At 39.8% G+C, this 17,048-nt stretch overlaps 1 protein-coding gene across 2 annotated transcripts in view; it reads right to left on the reverse strand.

Moving 5' to 3' along the window:
- GAK (cyclin G associated kinase) overlaps positions 1–16,698 on the reverse strand; it is a 79,528-nt gene extending 62,830 nt beyond the window's left edge. For both annotated transcript variants that reach the window (XM_065656235.1, XM_065656234.1), the window contains exons 1-5: positions 16,334–16,698; positions 6,400–6,461; positions 4,929–4,988; positions 2,900–3,014; positions 2,453–2,595 (exon numbers count right to left, since the gene is read on the reverse strand). In XM_065656235.1, the coding sequence (XP_065512307.1) occupies positions 2,453–2,595; positions 2,900–3,014; positions 4,929–4,988; positions 6,400–6,461; positions 16,334–16,475 (522 nt within the window). In that variant the 5' untranslated portion in view covers positions 16,476–16,698. The remainder of the gene's footprint in view (positions 1–2,452; positions 2,596–2,899; positions 3,015–4,928; positions 4,989–6,399; positions 6,462–16,333) is intronic.
- Positions 16,699–17,048: the final 350 nt, after the last annotated feature.

The following is a 17,048-nucleotide window of genomic DNA, read 5'->3' on the forward strand; positions in this document are numbered from 1 at the left end:
TCTCTATGAAGTCAGGAAAAGGTGTAAAAGATAAGAGGCATGTTAGTAAGATCACAACACCACACTTCAGGTAACCAGGTTCGTCTTCCCTTTCCCTTTGAAATCACATCACCTTTAGACTTCCTTCTGCAAAACCTCAGTTTTTAGAACACCCTACTAGCCTGCCTTACACATGCTTCTTCCACCACAAACTAATTTTGACTACCCCGCAGGAAGATACAAGCTCTGTTAATGATATGGTTAGAGTATTGATCTCAATGAGCAATCTGAACTCCCTTCTCTGTTGGATAACCTTTGCTTGTCTCTATGGACAATAAGAAAGGTGTGCATTCAACATCAAATTAAACTTATACACTAAAATGGTCACAGTAAGACCAGAGATCAAGCTTCTGTGCACCTATGTTCTGATTTTTGTGCTTTGGTAAAGATTGCTAATCATGTAGAACATTCCAGCTGATTATTCAGATTTTAACTGAATAATGACCTGTGCCGTGCAAACTAGCTGTGAGTTGCATGGCAAATCCTGAAAAAAATCCAATCCAGATAATTACAGTATCAGAGAAGCAATGATATTTTACAAATTGCACTCTTAACCAGCATACAATTTTTACGACTCGGAAACTAGCTGGGTTCTTACAGTGCTGTGCACACACACTGTAAGTGCAAACTTTGTCCAAAGGGTTTCAGGAACAAAGAATGCACTATACTGACAAGCAAGAGAAGGAAACCACAGGAGGACAGAAACAGCCACCACTACAAAGATGAACTTGTATTTAAGCTGCACTGTAGATGTTCACAAATCCTTATACTTTTAGCCAAAATAACTGAGAAAACCCTGTTAGTGTTCCATCCTACTACTTCTACCAAGGGCTACACTAGCATCTCAGGTCTCATTTGAGGTTGGCTCAAAACAGTTTTTTATGCTGCTGACATAAGTTCAGCCTTCCAGAAAGGGCAGCACAGCACATCTCTATCTGGCTTTTGATTGTAGTAAGGTCTCTGCATATTGCAGCACAACTATAATTTAATCTTGCTTTGCAGGACCTGTAACATGAAACCAACATGAAATGAAATCCCTGCCTTTTTTCCATGTTTTATCTCTGCTGGGAACTTACATTACTTGACCAGTAAAGCAGACTTTGAATCACGGCATTAGCTTAACTTCAATGGAGCTCGCTATATAAAAAAATTGTATATTTATTTGTAAATATTTTTTACCCCTTTTTCAGAGAAGAGATGCATCTTTTCTAGGGGCTGGTGCATAGAAATTTCTGTGAATAATAAAAGACTTTATTCTAGGAAGTAACACCAAGAAAGTTCTGTCCCAGCCTGGATCAAATTTCTTTGTCATGGCCTAGAGGCCTGCTCAATAGTACTGAGAAAAAAAAAGGAATGCTCCATCATCAAAACTAGTTTTATATTAAGGTGCTATACTACTGCCTAACATCAAAGCCTTCAACAGCATTCAAAACATTTAGCATACATTTACTTTTAAAATGTGGTTTCACTTCCCTTTCCCCAAAGTAATCAAGTACATGCTTACTTGATGAACACATTTTCCCTTTTTTTTAATATTCAGCTGATATCACATCAAGCTGGAAACAGACAGGTGTGTGAAATTCAGACAGTTTCAAGACTAAAAATCTTCTTTCTCTGATTTTGTTTATATTTACGAAGACCACCTCCTTCCACTAGGTTCAAATGTGTTTGTAGTACAGCAGAATCTCACTGATGATTAAGGCTCCTTCATCTAAGGCATAGCACAAATGTAAAGGTGAACCCCTGCCTTCAAAATATGAAATTCAAACACAGATTAAGTCCTTTCAAATCTCTAAAGTTTCTAAGGGAATAACACTTTCCACAGGATAACTCTACAGCATCTTGGTAAAGGCTAGCATAATGAAAAATTAAGGAGCAAAATCTATGAATTATGCCTACCAAATTTTAAAATTCAAGCTAAAAACAAGTCCTAAAAAGCAATGCAAATTATTAGTTCTAAAACTAACAGCCTTCTACACTTCCCCAAAGGCTACATAATCCTTCATAGAAAATCTGACATTACCTTTTTGTCCTTCAAAGCTTTATTTCTTCTATTTAGAAAACCTGCTCACCCCAAAACTGCAACTTACAAGTTGTAACTCATTATTTTATCAAAAGCAAACAACTTGAACACTAACTTAATGAGCAAACCATGATATACTACTTTTCTGTCAGCTTGTTTAGATAGAGTACAAGTAGTTCTAACCACAAGCATAAGGAAAAGACATTTGGAGATGCAAGCATTTCAGTGATGACCTTCACTGACATCCAGCAGCCTTGACAAGGCAACACATGTAAGCACTAGGCTCAGAAGTGTCCACTGTACTTGATCAACAGTCTTTAACACTGATTCAGCCTGATAGGCTCCTTTGCTGTTTAAAAATTCAGCCTTTATTTAAACATTGTAAGGCACCTTTAAATCTCTATGGATAATAGGAGGCTTCTGTTTATGCATATGCTGCACTGCTCTGCAGGTCTGATAAAAGATCTTCAAAACTGTGTCACAGGAGACAGGTCCTTTGGATTCTACTTTCTTTAAGAATTCCACCAGCTGTCCTGCAGGAAATCAGAGAAATTGACATAAGCACACACTGAACACCATGAATTCTTAAAGCATAGCATGAATAGACAAACATTCTTGCCATTAAGGAAGATTTACAGTCTTGAGTCCTCTGACTATTCTCAAATACATGACTATCCCATATTTAAGATACGCTTGAACTGTAGTCTCAAAGAACATTATCCTTATCTTATAAAAGATGATGCTGAACTCAAGTTCCACTGAACTGTGCTATTTTTAAGAGGCGAACTGCGCAAAAAAGTTGTCAGAGGCCACATGCACTGCTGGGAAAAGGTTTACCTCTACACAGCTCTGTAAGCAGGAGAAATTCTCCCTGTCCCGTGTCTGATTCTTCTTTTCCTATAGATGCAGCAGAGCAGAACTGGACAATGTTGGGATGACCTGAAAGTTTTTTCTGGACATAACATGTGCAAGGAAGACAACTGCCAAGTTTATTGATACCATTGTATACAGTAGTTCAGACAACTCATTTGAAATGTTAGCTTAAAACCACAGAAAGCATTACAGCTGCAATTAAAATTTAAGCAGAACTTGGAAATCCATGCCTCAGCTGAAAAAAAAAAAAACTTCAAGGGAAGTGACTAAAGGTAATGTAATAAAAAGTAAAAATAAAACAAAAACACCCTTGTGATTAAGGCTCTGAGGAAACTGGACTTCATAACAGGCCTAGTTCTTTTCGTCATTTAACTATGACTGCAAGGTCTTAGCACAAGTACCAGAGAGACCTTTTAATTATCAGCTGCTTCTCTAGCTGGCTGATCAAGACAGGGCTATTGTATCAACACCTGTCTTTCCAAAGCAAGTAATAAGTATGCCATGTTTCAATTTAAAGTAATTCAAATAAAGTTCAAAACAAATAAAAGCTCTAAAAGACCGAGGAACTTATCCTGCCACCATTAGTAATAATTCTTCATACTAAAACCTTTGTCGTGTTTCACTTCCAGTTCAAAAATTCAAGGTATCTTTTTAGAGCTATGTAAAGGGCAGTAAAATATAAGTGATCTCAGTTCCTGCCAGTAGAAGTTACATTGCATTATGCCCATTTGTTTTGTCCCTGATGTGCATCACCTTGGTCAAATACTGAGACTCATGCCTATGAGACAAACACACAGTATTTACAAGATGCATTCACCAAGCCTGAAAAGAAAGAAGCAAAGACATCACATGTACAGCAAAGCTATTAAAAAGGGCAAATTGGATCCACCAAATTAGAACAAAACCCAAGTACTATTTTATGTCTTTTGTGCCTCTTCATAAGCTTTTACTCAGAGCTGCAGGAATTAATTTCATTTCATGGTTATACCTTGGAAAGTTAGCAACAGTTAACCTTGGTACATGTGCTTTAATGAGCCCAAGCTGAGAAAAAAACATCCAAAGAACATTCAGTTCTTTAATTGTGGCAAGACACAGAGTAGCTAAAAAAAAAAAAGTGTAGTGCTATGGTAGTCCATCCTTTTTACTTACACTTCTCCTGAACAGTGTTTAGTGTTAGATTTTGTCAAACATTTCAGTAATCATAAAAATAAATATTTGAGTAACTTAAATTAAGATCAGTGGTTTTGCCCAGTAACTCAAAATGAAGCTGAATACTCAAGAGTGGAAAACAAAACAGCAGCATACCACAGCTATTCAGTGAGTCTTGAAACAAACTGAGGGTCTCACAGCAGATGCTGGGAAGCAAATACTGAGTTTACTAATGCCAAGCCCTTAAAAACACTGAGATTACATTATACCCTACCATTTCACATCATTGAGGATGAAAAGGACAGCACCACCACAGAGAAATATCTGCTTGTTTCTGATCCATACATTCTACTGAAATTCCTTCCCTAATATTCAGTATTACTTTTTAAAGCCAGACACATCTGAGGTAGAAATTAAGAAACATTGAGAGTAAAAGCAAAGTTTTGAGTAGTTGAAAAGACAATAAATATAGTGCATGTGAGGGAAGTCTACTTAAGATCTAAGTATCATATGAACAGTCAAAAGGTCTCCTTATCCTCTTGACCAGAGTCACAGGACTGCAACAAAGCCCAAATAAGAATTTCACTTCTTGCTAGACAAAGTACATGACAAAGTCTACACTGGCTTCAAAAGTTATCTGCACACAGTAAATTCCTGCAATTTTTGAAGAACTGAAGTTGCTGGATGTTGGTGCCAGATTCATGACAAACCAGGAACCCAGACCTTCCTCAAATTGTCAGTCTTCTTAAGCAGTGTATGGCATGGAAAGAACTGAATCTGTAAAGCAACCTTCCACATCAGGCAATTAAATCAAAACATTAAAATTCGTTATGAAAAAGGATACCATAAAACAAACTTCTTGAATGATGGCTTTGTTCTTTTCTTCTTCATTAGACAACAATCGCTGTCAGAGAACAGAATAATTAAGAGATACATTCATTAAAACAGTGCTTTTTTTTCCAAAATAAAGGATAAGCTACTGTCAAAAACCTAAGGAACTTCAATGAGACAGTAAACAAAGTAGGCTTATTGTACATTTGGACATACTGCCATAAATATAACATCCTGTTTTCCAGCTACCTGTACTGTTCAGGGTTATTGATAACTGAGCAGTTGTAACCTTTGACATTCGTAAAGTAACTGCTCTGACAGTATTCTGTTGTGTAAAACACTGAAGTTTCTTCACTACAGCACTGTGCACTGACAAGGAAAGACCTGTCTTCTGCCTCAAATCTTTAGGAACAACCTTCAATCCACTTCAACCAAAACTTCTCCAAAATATGCAGCCCAACTTTATCAATGCTACCTGAGTAATGAGCAGCAAAATCAAGCATTACTATCTCCAATATCACTTGGATTTGGAATCAACATTTGACTAGAAATAATTTGAGCATTTCCTACAAAAATGTCAGTTCTACAAAACAGAGGAAGTACAGTAATAGTTCACCTTTTACCTGTTATTTTTAAATGGGGCTACTTCTAGTGACGTTTTGAACACACACACCATATGCGTATGGTCGCATATTTTTTTTTTTTACATTAGGACGTAGTACGAAAAGGAAAAAAAAACCCAACAGACAAAGTAATTACTGGCAGTGCAGTGCCATCTTACCTCTCATACTACTACCCTTTTCACTTTCTCTCCAAGACAGATGTCTTCATACTGATAACAGTCACAGAATACCCCTTCTCCGAAAATGAAGCTACTTTGTGGTGAACGTGACACGATTTTTTTTTTTTTTTTCAGCAAAATATGACAAAGTAAATGGCTTTACTTTATCGTCCTTTCCACACTACTTGAGTTTTTCTGCTCTTACATGATTGTTACAAGCCTGCACAAAACAAGAATCCAGAGGAGTGTCTCTGAAAAGTGCAAGGCTGAATGTTTGATCAGTGAGTCAAAGTACGGAGCATTATTTTTAATACTGATGAAACTTATGCTGGAAGTACAAGGCTAGGCTAACCAGCAGGCTAAATCTACTTTTAAGGAGTGAAATATTCCTGTACTCCAGGTAACTAGGAAAGATTCTTTTTACCCATGCAACAAAATGCTTGGGGTAGGGTCATGAATTTCTGGACCAAATTAAGACAAACTGCAGTAGTACCTAACAGAGCAACTCCCATCTTTTGTATCTGAAGTGCAAGGTACTAACAGGAATAGTATCTTAAATACAGGTACAGTGTACTACAAACACCACTTTATAATTCTGGATTTTTCCAAATGACTTGCTCAGTGGCATACATCAAGGATTAACTGCCAAGCTAAAGTAAAAAGACAGACTTTGTAAACCTGTAGAGAAGTAAACTCATTTTACCTTTAAAGCATAATCTTTGCCACTTCCAAGATCTTGAGCTTCATAGACAAAAGCAAAACCACCTAGAAGAAAGCACATTAAGTCAGTTTTAATTTCAACATTCAGGTAAATCATTCCTTGTTGTCTAACAGAGCTATTATTAATACATGAATTTAGATGTTTTTTGAATATAAGAAGTATAAATATTTTTCAGTGGCCTGCCAAGAGTATGGATAGCCTACATACAAGAGCTAAAACATTCTCTTCCTTTTACACAAGCCAGAAGCACACTGACTTTGCTATTTTCCGGCATTTTGTTGGTCTGCATATGCAGGTTTCCTATGAAACAATTTTTTAAATGTTTTTAATGCAGGTCCTTATAAAACTAAGATTCAATACAGCCCATATTACCTAATTTTTAAAATTAAACTATTTCTGGGTTATACACTGTTAGGCTTCCTATGAAAATAGCAACAACCAAGAGGGATAAAATGTTAAGTATACACCTCTCCATACTTTTAGGATAACTGCCATGCTTCAGGCTTCATATTATAAGCAGAAAGCATTTTTGAGCATTGAAGCACACACTCCCAAGAAGGGTGATCTTATTACTAAATCTCAATTTGTTGTTCCATGCAACATTTTCCTTTAAACTCCTTTGTCAGAATATCTATTTCACCAAACACTATCAATTTGCTCAAGAACACTGTGCAAATTTCCACAATACAAAAAACCCCTAAAACTAAGTCACAGGTCTGCTAAATTTCCTCATTTGTTAATTATGTTAATCTAACTGTATTAAATGAACATATTTGTACAGTTCTACTCAATTTAAAAAATCCTAGTATTACTTCAATTTCTTCTGGGAACATTATTCTTGTGGTTACACCAACAGCATGGTTGCATATATACTCTCCATCTATTGCAGAGTATCTCTAGTAGAGTAACAGCCAAAGTAACAAACGTCAACGACTTGTCTTTCTACTCCTTTAATATAAATTCTGTTTTCATTGATCTACATACCAATGTTCTCTCTAGCAATTATTTGAAGAATAAATACAGATGTCAGCGAACTACAACATTTTACTGGTCAAAATGGCTAAGAGAATAGGATAACTAAAGAATGAGCCACCACAGACAAGAAACAAGTTGACAAGGCACTTTTTTAAAAAGATGCCAGATCCAAATCAGTACAGTCACATTAGTACTCAACACTTTCTCTGTGGATGAGGAATATAAACACAAGGCTGAAGTGAACACAGTATTTTCTTTGAAAGCCTTGTATTTGTTTGAATTGCACAAAGTACTTTCAAAAGTTTTACATGGCAACTGAGCATCACATTGTCATCAAGACTCCTGAACGGTACTGCCCACACATCTTGTTACTTTTCCAGTAGCATCCACAACATGAAACAAATAAGTGACAGGTTGATGGATATTACCTTTATTTTTGGTACCTAAAGGTGAATTATACACAAAACCAGCAAAACCACAGTCCCAGGTGCAGGGAAGACACACAAAAGAGAGTGTGCACCATAGAAAAGCTAAAGTATCAATGAGAACACAACAGACAGACAGATGCTGGCTCTACAGAAGAAAATCTTTACATTCAACTTGATAAAATATTTCTTTTATTTTATTCTAGTAATCCTGCAAGCTGCATCTTGAAAGTATATACTTCACTTTACAAAATGAGGGGCTTCAGGTCAGCACAAATTCCTAGTACACAAAATTAGTTCAGTTATTTTTCTGGAAGGTACTCAAGAGCAAAACAGTGTCAGAGGCATCCCAGATTACAGAATACTTATTCACAAGCTCAGCTCAGCTGTGTACACTGCCACAGGTCCTACCAGGGCTGGAACGTGGCACGCCTACTCCACATTTCAAGCACTCATCTTGCTAGTACTTCTACAAATGTCCACAGACCTACATACAGGCACTCCAAAATATAACTATGTTTCAAATACTTTCCCAACGATTTCAACTAGTCCAACAAGCTTTCCTACAAGCTTTTCTCCATCTTCACTCATTTTTTTTTCAAACCATTTCAGTGAAACAACAGTATTCCTACTTGTCAGCTAGTGAAGCAACAAAACAGGGGCATGAACAACAATATAAAACTGATTGTTTCTATAATGCATTGTTTCATTACACATTTAACTCATCTTGAGAGAAGAATGGTGCGAAAAACTCCCTGCCTATAACTTCTTTATGTGACTTGTCCACTTCCCTCCCAAATACTGACCAAATTTGTTTCCATAACAACTTTGAGTATCTTATGTTTCCATTATAACTTGATTGAAACACCATAATCCTAGTCTGGAGTACAAATTACAGTGCATTTTACCTGAAAGCAGATAGATGCTTTTCGACCACAGTGCAAGTAACATCCTTAATCAAAACAGAAAGGATGCTCCGTCATTGGATGAAAGGATGCTCCAAGCATTGATTGATAAGCATATTTTTTAAGAAATCCAGTCATGAACTGGTGTCAATTGCAAAGTCCCAATAACAAAACAAAACTGCTTCAAAAATGAAGTATGGTTCTAACTCAAAGATCTGGACTTTTTCCCACAATCTTGAGAAATGGAGAGGCAGAACATCTTCAAACTTTCAGAGCTCCCCTGCAAGCAGGAACTGCTATACCTGAGAAATACCAGCTTTAAAAAACAGCACTGTTCTGCTTCATGTTGGAAAACTTCCCTACTTCTACAGTAAAGGGAATGTGAACTGGAAAGCTTCTATGTCAGAGTGCACTGGTTCTTCTTTAGATATTGTAATCTTTTTTCCTCCACTTCCAAGAAGTCTGCCACACACATGGTTTGCAGAGTAACTGTCAGTTCATAATTTATACCACAGGCTGTTGCAACTTCTCTTTGACTCGATGTGAGCTCTCCTCCTTTCATAGTAACTCTAAACACCCGTCAGCAAATCAAGCTAACAATGTTTGCATAAATTCAACCGTTAAATGTTCATTGTACCTCTGCTGCCAAGAGTTTTATCAATTATATCCATCCAAAAAATAGCATTTAATTACCTTACCACCATCTTGTGAATCCAGGAGTTGCAGAGACCATAAAATTGTATCTATAAGCTGGTAAACTGTAATACTGCCTGTTTACACTCAAAATATTGAAGGAATCTTGAAGGCTAAAGCAGCAATTTTGATACCTTAATGACAGACACAAGCTTCACTTTGTCAGAATGCAGCTAATAACAAGTCATCTGCATAGATTCAATTCATGACAGCTTTTCAAAATACAAAAAAAAAAAAAGAATCTGTAGCCTATTGCTACCTTTCTGACTAAGGAATGATTCTTTTTCCATAGTGAACATTTTAGACTCAGATCAAACACTTTGAATAACGCATATTTTTTGTCGTCATGTTTCTCCTGTGTTCTTATTCTTTTGCCCATGCTTGTTGCTCAAAGGAAGCATAAAAAATGAATACACATGAGAAATGGCTGATAAATGTGTGCTACAGATCTTACTTGCTCCCTGCTTTTGACACAACGATACACCTGGTTTATTCTCAATTGTTCATCCTTTATGTAAAACAAGAACAAAAGCATTGGAGAGTTGTGAAGTGTACATGGATAGTTAAGCAAAGAGGAACCAGAAGTAATATTTCTTTTTGTAACCTAGATATATACATTTTAAGTGAGATTTCAGGGAATTTCCTTCCATATATCTCAATCCTGATTTTCCCTGGCTTTTTTTCAGTGTAAAGAAAATCCACCTAGCAACATGGAGCTTCCTTCAAATGGCACTACAACTGGACAAAGTGGCACATCACAAGGAATATTCATTTTGTCTTATTTGCAAAATGCTGTTGTATTGAGAGGAAAATTCATTATCAAGGACAAACACAGGACTCGTATTTACGTTAACCCATGCCAAAAAGCCTTAAAGACTTGATGGTGTAAAGTGAAAATCATAGCATATTCAAAAGTTAATCTGTCTACAGCTGAATTAGTTGTTAAGAAAGATAAAAACTGTAAATGTAAACAGTTAAGTATGACAAAGTGATTTTCCTGATCCAATTATCTTCAGCATGGATATCAAGAAACAGAATAACTCAAATACAAAGTGTTTCATAAAAAGTACTTGAAGGCTCACTTAAAAACTTACCAGGAGAGAAATATTCAAAAATTAATGACTATTTTTCTGTTAGTGCGATCTCTGTTCTAGAAAATTTAATAAAGCTAAAATAGGACAAATTGATCATTTCATATTTACTATTCAACATACAAAACCCAACAACGGTAGTCAAGTAGCAAATAAAATCTCACTTACCGGCAGTGGAGTATTTGTAGGGATATTACATTATGCATCGAGTGGCAATAGGAACCCCTAGGAGTTGTCTACTGGTTTTTAACACTCCAAAAACCCTTAAAAAAAACCATTACCTAACCTAACCAAACACACAACATAAAGCTTGCAGAAGATCCCTTTATCCTTTCAACCTTGTAAGAGATTGAAAAGTAGCAGGTTTTGTTCCATGGATGACCATAGAAATGGATAAGTTCTCTATTTTCAGAGAAGGATCTCTAGAATAGAGGTTCTCTATTTTTATATACTCAATTTTTATTTTATCAACAAACAGATGAAATCATTTACAAACTGCTATAACTGTTTCCACTACCCCATCAATGCAACAGCTACCTGCTTTTACAAAAAAGGCTCAGTAAAAACATTCAAGGAAGAATATGATTATATTTAAAGACTGCATAATTTTTAAGCACACAAGCAGTTTTGTAAATCTCATTTAGCTATCCAGTCATCATCCTGCCTTTCATTTGTGCTCTAGAAGGTAGATATATTTTATTAAATATTCATTCAGCACACAAAGAGGCTTCTCTCTTCAATTAGCTAGCTACCAAAGCTATTACAACTGTAAAATTTACAATTCCCCACAAATTCAACTTTCTTTGTAATTTTGGAACTTGACAGTGTATGTCACTAGACATGCTATTCTCTTATCAAGTTCACTCTCTCATTGGAGTAGCATTATTAGGCAGAACTGAGGAATGAGTTTCTGTAATTCATTGACCATCTTTGGTATCAGCAGTCTCTCAATGAATACACTGACAGCCCGGTGACCAGGTCCTATTCCTTCTAAAGCATAGGTAGAGAACAAGAAATTTCCCATATTTACTTGTTCATTGTTTTTAAGTGCCACCATTAAGCAGGTAAACAAGCATAAGGTCTATCAGAAGAGATGATTTGACCAACATAGGCAAATACAAAAGCTAGCAGCATCTAGCATTTGAAAAACAAATTTGCAAGATTGTTTGTCTGTGCAAATATGCCAGCTTTCAGGAGAGGAAACAAGAAGTTCCTGAAAATTACTGTTAAGCCTGTTGTGGTCACTTGCTCTCCCCACTGTCCCTCAAGGTCAAACATGCAGGCTACATCAATCATTGAATCAGTAAAGACTATCTCAGTCTCTCAAGTATCCGGTACAGACTGGTACAGGAATCCTGACATTCCTGAACAAAGGAGAAGAGCACTCCAGGATGTCAACTGAAAAAGAAAAAAGTCAGCATAAAAATGCGCATACTGTTCACATGAACAGCAAGGGATCTGAGAGAGTCTACAGTTGAAGCTACCTTCACCTAACCCTACAAAAAACAAACACATTAGTAAGTATTTGGAGAACTCTCGTCACATGTAGCTTGACTACATATATGCAGACAGTCTTGTGAGAGCAGACATCCATGTTGTGATAGAGACAAGTACAGTACAAATACTTGGACTGCCAAGTCTTACGGCTTTACAAGAGAGTGCCCTCTGTCATGAAAGAGTACGAGATAATTACATTTCCTAATATTTACTGATTAGGTATGCAATGAATTACTATTTTACTTAAGTAAAACAGAGTGGCAGTTTGGGCACTTAACTTGAGGACCCAAATGAACCATGACATCTGAAGCACCATCATACAAAAGGCAAGTAGAGACTACATGTAAAAGCCACAATCCATATCCTCTAAAATTTCATAACTGCAGTGAGCTACTGAAATGCCCAAGTAGATAATATAGGAGACCATATTCTAGGAGCACTCAGTCCATCCTGTGACAAACTTGGCCTGTTTATGCATTTGGAGGTAGTATCAGTGCTAGAGATCATCATCAGCCCACCCCGCTCTGGGTCGCTCTCCACTTCCTGCAGCAGCACATCACATTTTCAGCGAGCCCAGTCCTATCCCTGGCATGGTACCTCTGCAAAATGAACAGGGAAACACATCCAAGTGAACTGTGCAGCTAGTATCTCAGCGTACAGCATGGCCAAATGCTTACTTGCATCAACACAGACGGGCAGCACGCTATAGAGCTGAGGAGTTGGAAGGTCAGAGAACAACTGAACTTCTGCTGCCGTATGATACTGTGTAATGCTAATCCACACTCTCTTCACACCAACTAAAACCAAAGTAGATTGTATGATCTTACAGAAAAGGCTACCTCTCTGCATCGGCATAACAAACACAGCTCACCGTGGATTTGAAATCTAAACTCCAAAAGTAGCACTTGACTTTGTAGTAGGGAATTTGGCATGAAAGGACTTATTTAGAAGAAAAAGAGATTCTGTAACTGTAAGCGCAGAAATAAATGCTTATAAGCCACAGGTATGCAAGCATGTATCAGAAAGTGTCAAACACAGGTTGAGAGCTCAATTTCAGCAAAAAAATAAATGATATGCTACAGATAAATTCAAGACAGAAGACAGCAAAAGAAACCTGGACTTCTACATTTTATATATATTTTATATTTATACTGAATATATTCTAAAGGTTGTTTTAGCTCAGCTACATCAGCTAGAAAGTCTTACTTTCTAGCAAAAGCAAGCAGCTAGGCCCAATTTCAGTTAGTGACATATAGAAGAAACAACAAGAAATAAAACACTGAGACAAATGTGCAACGCAAAAGCAGCAGTTACTGATAAATTCTCAAGAACACTAGACTTAAAGCATCCATTTGCTTTAAAACATCTAACATGGTATCTTCCCCTTGACATTTTAAAAACCCTGTGTCAGATCACAGAATGTTAGGGATTGGAATGGACCTCAAAAGATCATCTAGTCCAATCTCCCCACCGGAGCAGGAACACCTAGATGAGGTTACACAGGAATGTGTCCAGGCAGGTTTTGAATGTCTCCAGAGAAGGAGACTCCACAACCCTCCTGGGCAGCCTGTTCCAGTGTTCTGTTACACTCACTGAGAACAAGTTTCTTCTCAAATTTAAGTGGGACCTCCTGTGTTCCAGTTTGAACCCATTATCCCTTCTCTTACCATTGGTTGTCACTGAGAAGAGCCTGGCTCCATCCTTGTGACACTCACCCTTTATATATTTATAAACATTAATGAGGTCACCCCTCAGTCTCCTCCAAACTAAAGAGACTCAGCTCCCTCAGCCTTTCCTCGTAAGGGAGATGCTCCACTCCCTTAATCATCCTTGTTGCCCTGTGCTGGACTGTCTCAAGCAGTTCACTATCCTTCTTGAACTGAGGGACTCAGAACTGGACACAATATTCCAGATATAGTCTCACCAGGACAGAGTAAAGGGGAAGGAGAACCTCTCTCGACCTACTAACCACCCCCCTTCTAATACACCCCAGGATGCCATTGGCCTTCTTGGCCACAAGGGCACAGTGCTGGCTCATGGTCATCCTGCTGTCCACCAGGACACCCAGGTACCTTTCCTCTACACTGCTCTCTAACAGGTCCTTCCCCAGCTTATACTGGAAGCTGGGGTTGTTCCTGCCCAGGTGCAAGACTCTACACTTGCCCTTGTTATATTTCATTAAATTTTTCCATGCCCAACTCTCCAGCCTGCCCAAGTCTCACCGGATGGCAGCACAGCCTTCTGGCGTGTCAGCCACACCTGCCAGTTTGGTGTCATTAGCAAACTTGCTGACAGTGCACTCTATTCCCTCATCCAAGTCATTGATGAATATATTGAATAGTACTGGTCCCAGTATCGACCCTTGAGGCACTCCACTAGATACAGCCCTCCAACTAGACTCTGCCCCACTGACCACAACTCTCCAGCTTCTTTCCTTCAGCCAGTTCACAGTCCACCTCGCTACCCAATCGTCCAGACCATAATTCCTCAGTTTAGCAGCAAGGATGCTGTGGGAGACTGTGTCAAATGCTTTACTAAAGTCAAGGTAGACCACATCCACAGCTCTGCCATCATCTATCTACCTCGTTATGTCTTCATAAAAGGTTATGAGGTTGGTCAAGCATGACTTCCCCTTGGTGAAGACATGCTGACTGCCTCTAATGACCCTCTTATACTTGATATGCCTTGAGATGGCACCCTGCTGCCAGTAGACTTCGGCCAAAGTATGAAACACTTGTTTCTGAACCAAGAACTAAACAGCAGATACATCTCAAATGTAGCTTCCTGCCCTTCCTTTCCCTTGGTGTTGTCTGGGCACTGCTGTGGTCACTCCTATCAGCAGCACCAGCCAGTCCATTTAGCATTCACCTCACAGTCACATCACATTGAGTGCTTACATTTCACTTACAACTCCAACTGCATCTAAAGAAGCTGTAAGTAAAGGCTGAAGGTAAAACTCAACATAAGACTCAACATTTAGCAGTGTTTTAAATGCGACTTAATACCTAAAAAACTGCCAGGTTTTGTCTGAGATCACATGCCAAGAATGCTTAAGTATTACAGTAACAACTTATTTGCCCTTAAGAAGACAAATAGTGGTGAAGACCAATGTCCTGTTGTTTTACACAATCAAATTTTTATAAGTTTAACTAAAGCAGCTAATCTTGAGGAATCAAACCTTTCCTTCCATGACGGTCACTAAGGTTTCAACAAAAAAAACTACTCCGGAAAAAATAAATCAATAGATCTATTTATAAAGTTACTTAAATACAAAATAATTACAAGAATCAACTACAGAAAATAATGTCAATAATGAAAAGGAGCTCTGAATAGATCTTTGGGGTATTTAACCTAAATAACATCAAGGACCTGTACGAAGTTAATGAATTATGTAGCTGCATTACTATGGACAAATTCACATTTTAGTCTTTTGAGACACACTTCCAATGTCTCTTGTACTTGAGAAAATAAAGTAATTCCTCTGACCACAAGAGGATCCAAATTTCTGCTGACTTCTAAGTAACTTGCACACACCAGACATTGCATCTATTTTAAAACACACTATCAAGTAGTGTGCCAATATGCCTACTCAAAAATTCACTGAAACGGAAAACTGCCCATTTAATTCCTATATTCCAGCAAAGCCCATCTGCAGAATGATATCAGCCACCTGACTTTTGTGTTTGAAGATATCTCTTTCCTGCATTTCAGAGTCTTCCAAAAAAACCCAAAGTAGCACAGGCAAGCTTGTACCTTGGGCATAATATTATAGATTGACATTTTAAAAAAAAAAAAAAAAATATATGCAATCCAATATTTCCATGAGGTCCTACATAGATTGTAAACTCCTTTGAGAGTTCTGTTACATGGTGAAAGTATTTTAAATCGTGAAGCAAGTGAAGGAGTTGCAACACAACATGCTGGCTCTCAATGGGTATTCTTACAGTGGACTAATGACAGTATGTATTGCTCCTATACCTGGTCCTCGCAAAACACCTTTCGTGGCACTTACGTCAACTCAGTGCACCCATGCCCCCTAATTCAGGCAACAAGCCTCTCGGGGAGGCCGGCTGCCCACGCAGCAAGTAGACACCGGCCCGGCCCCGGCTCGACTGTCGCCGCCGCACGGGCCGCGCCCGTTCGCCCCCACAGCACCGCCCCTCGCCGGGCGCGGCCTGCCGAGCAGGAAGCCCTGCCGGCCAGGAAAGAGCAGACGGGGCAGGGAGGCCGGGAGGGCCGGGGCACGAGAAGCCCAGCCCCGCAACAGCGGAGTCCGCCCCGCACGGCCCGACCCGCGCGCGGCCTGCCTGCCACCACCGCCCGCTCTTACCCTCCGCGATGACCCGCTTGATGCGCAGCTTCATGTCGCCCATCTCCACCGTCTGCCCCACGAAATCGTTCTGGTCGCGGCTGGCGGCCCCCAGGGAGCCGGGGCCCGCCAGGAAATCCAGGGCAGACTGGAACAGCGACATATCTCCAGCAGGCACTGGCCGGCGGGGGAGGGGGAGCGGTGGCCGCGGCGGCGGGGGAACCGGAGAATGGAGCACGGCGGGAGGGGTGGAGTGACTCCACCAAGCTACCGACCACAGCGACGACAAGACGCCTACTCAGCCATCCTTCGCCCCGGCCTGCTTCCGGGATTGCTGCGTCATTTTTGACCTCACGGTTCCACCTCCTCCCACCCCACCCCTCCACCCGCCGCCGCCGCCGCCGGAGCCAGCCGGGGCTCCTGACGGACTGCCCCGCCCTCCCGGTAAGGAAGCCCCGCCCCTGGCAGCCAGGCGGAGGGGCGGAGCTCGCCTTCCCGCCTGGCAGGCGGCGCTTCTCTGGGGTGGTGAGGTGGGAGCCGGAGGGGGGCAGGAGCTCTCCACGTGTCGCCGTCATGATGCGGAGCCGCTGGAGCCGAAGGCCCGGGGAAGGCTGGTCCAGGCGCCGGCAGGCACAGCGGAGCAGGAGGGGCGCCACGAGGGAGCGAGCCGGGGCGGCTGGGCCGTTCTCGGGGATGAGAGTTGGGCAGGGAGAAGGGACACCATTCGCTAGGCAGC

Source organism: Caloenas nicobarica, chromosome Z, assembly GCF_036013445.1.
Source record: "Caloenas nicobarica isolate bCalNic1 chromosome Z, bCalNic1.hap1, whole genome shotgun sequence".
Lineage (NCBI taxonomy): Eukaryota > Metazoa > Chordata > Aves > Columbiformes > Columbidae > Caloenas > Caloenas nicobarica.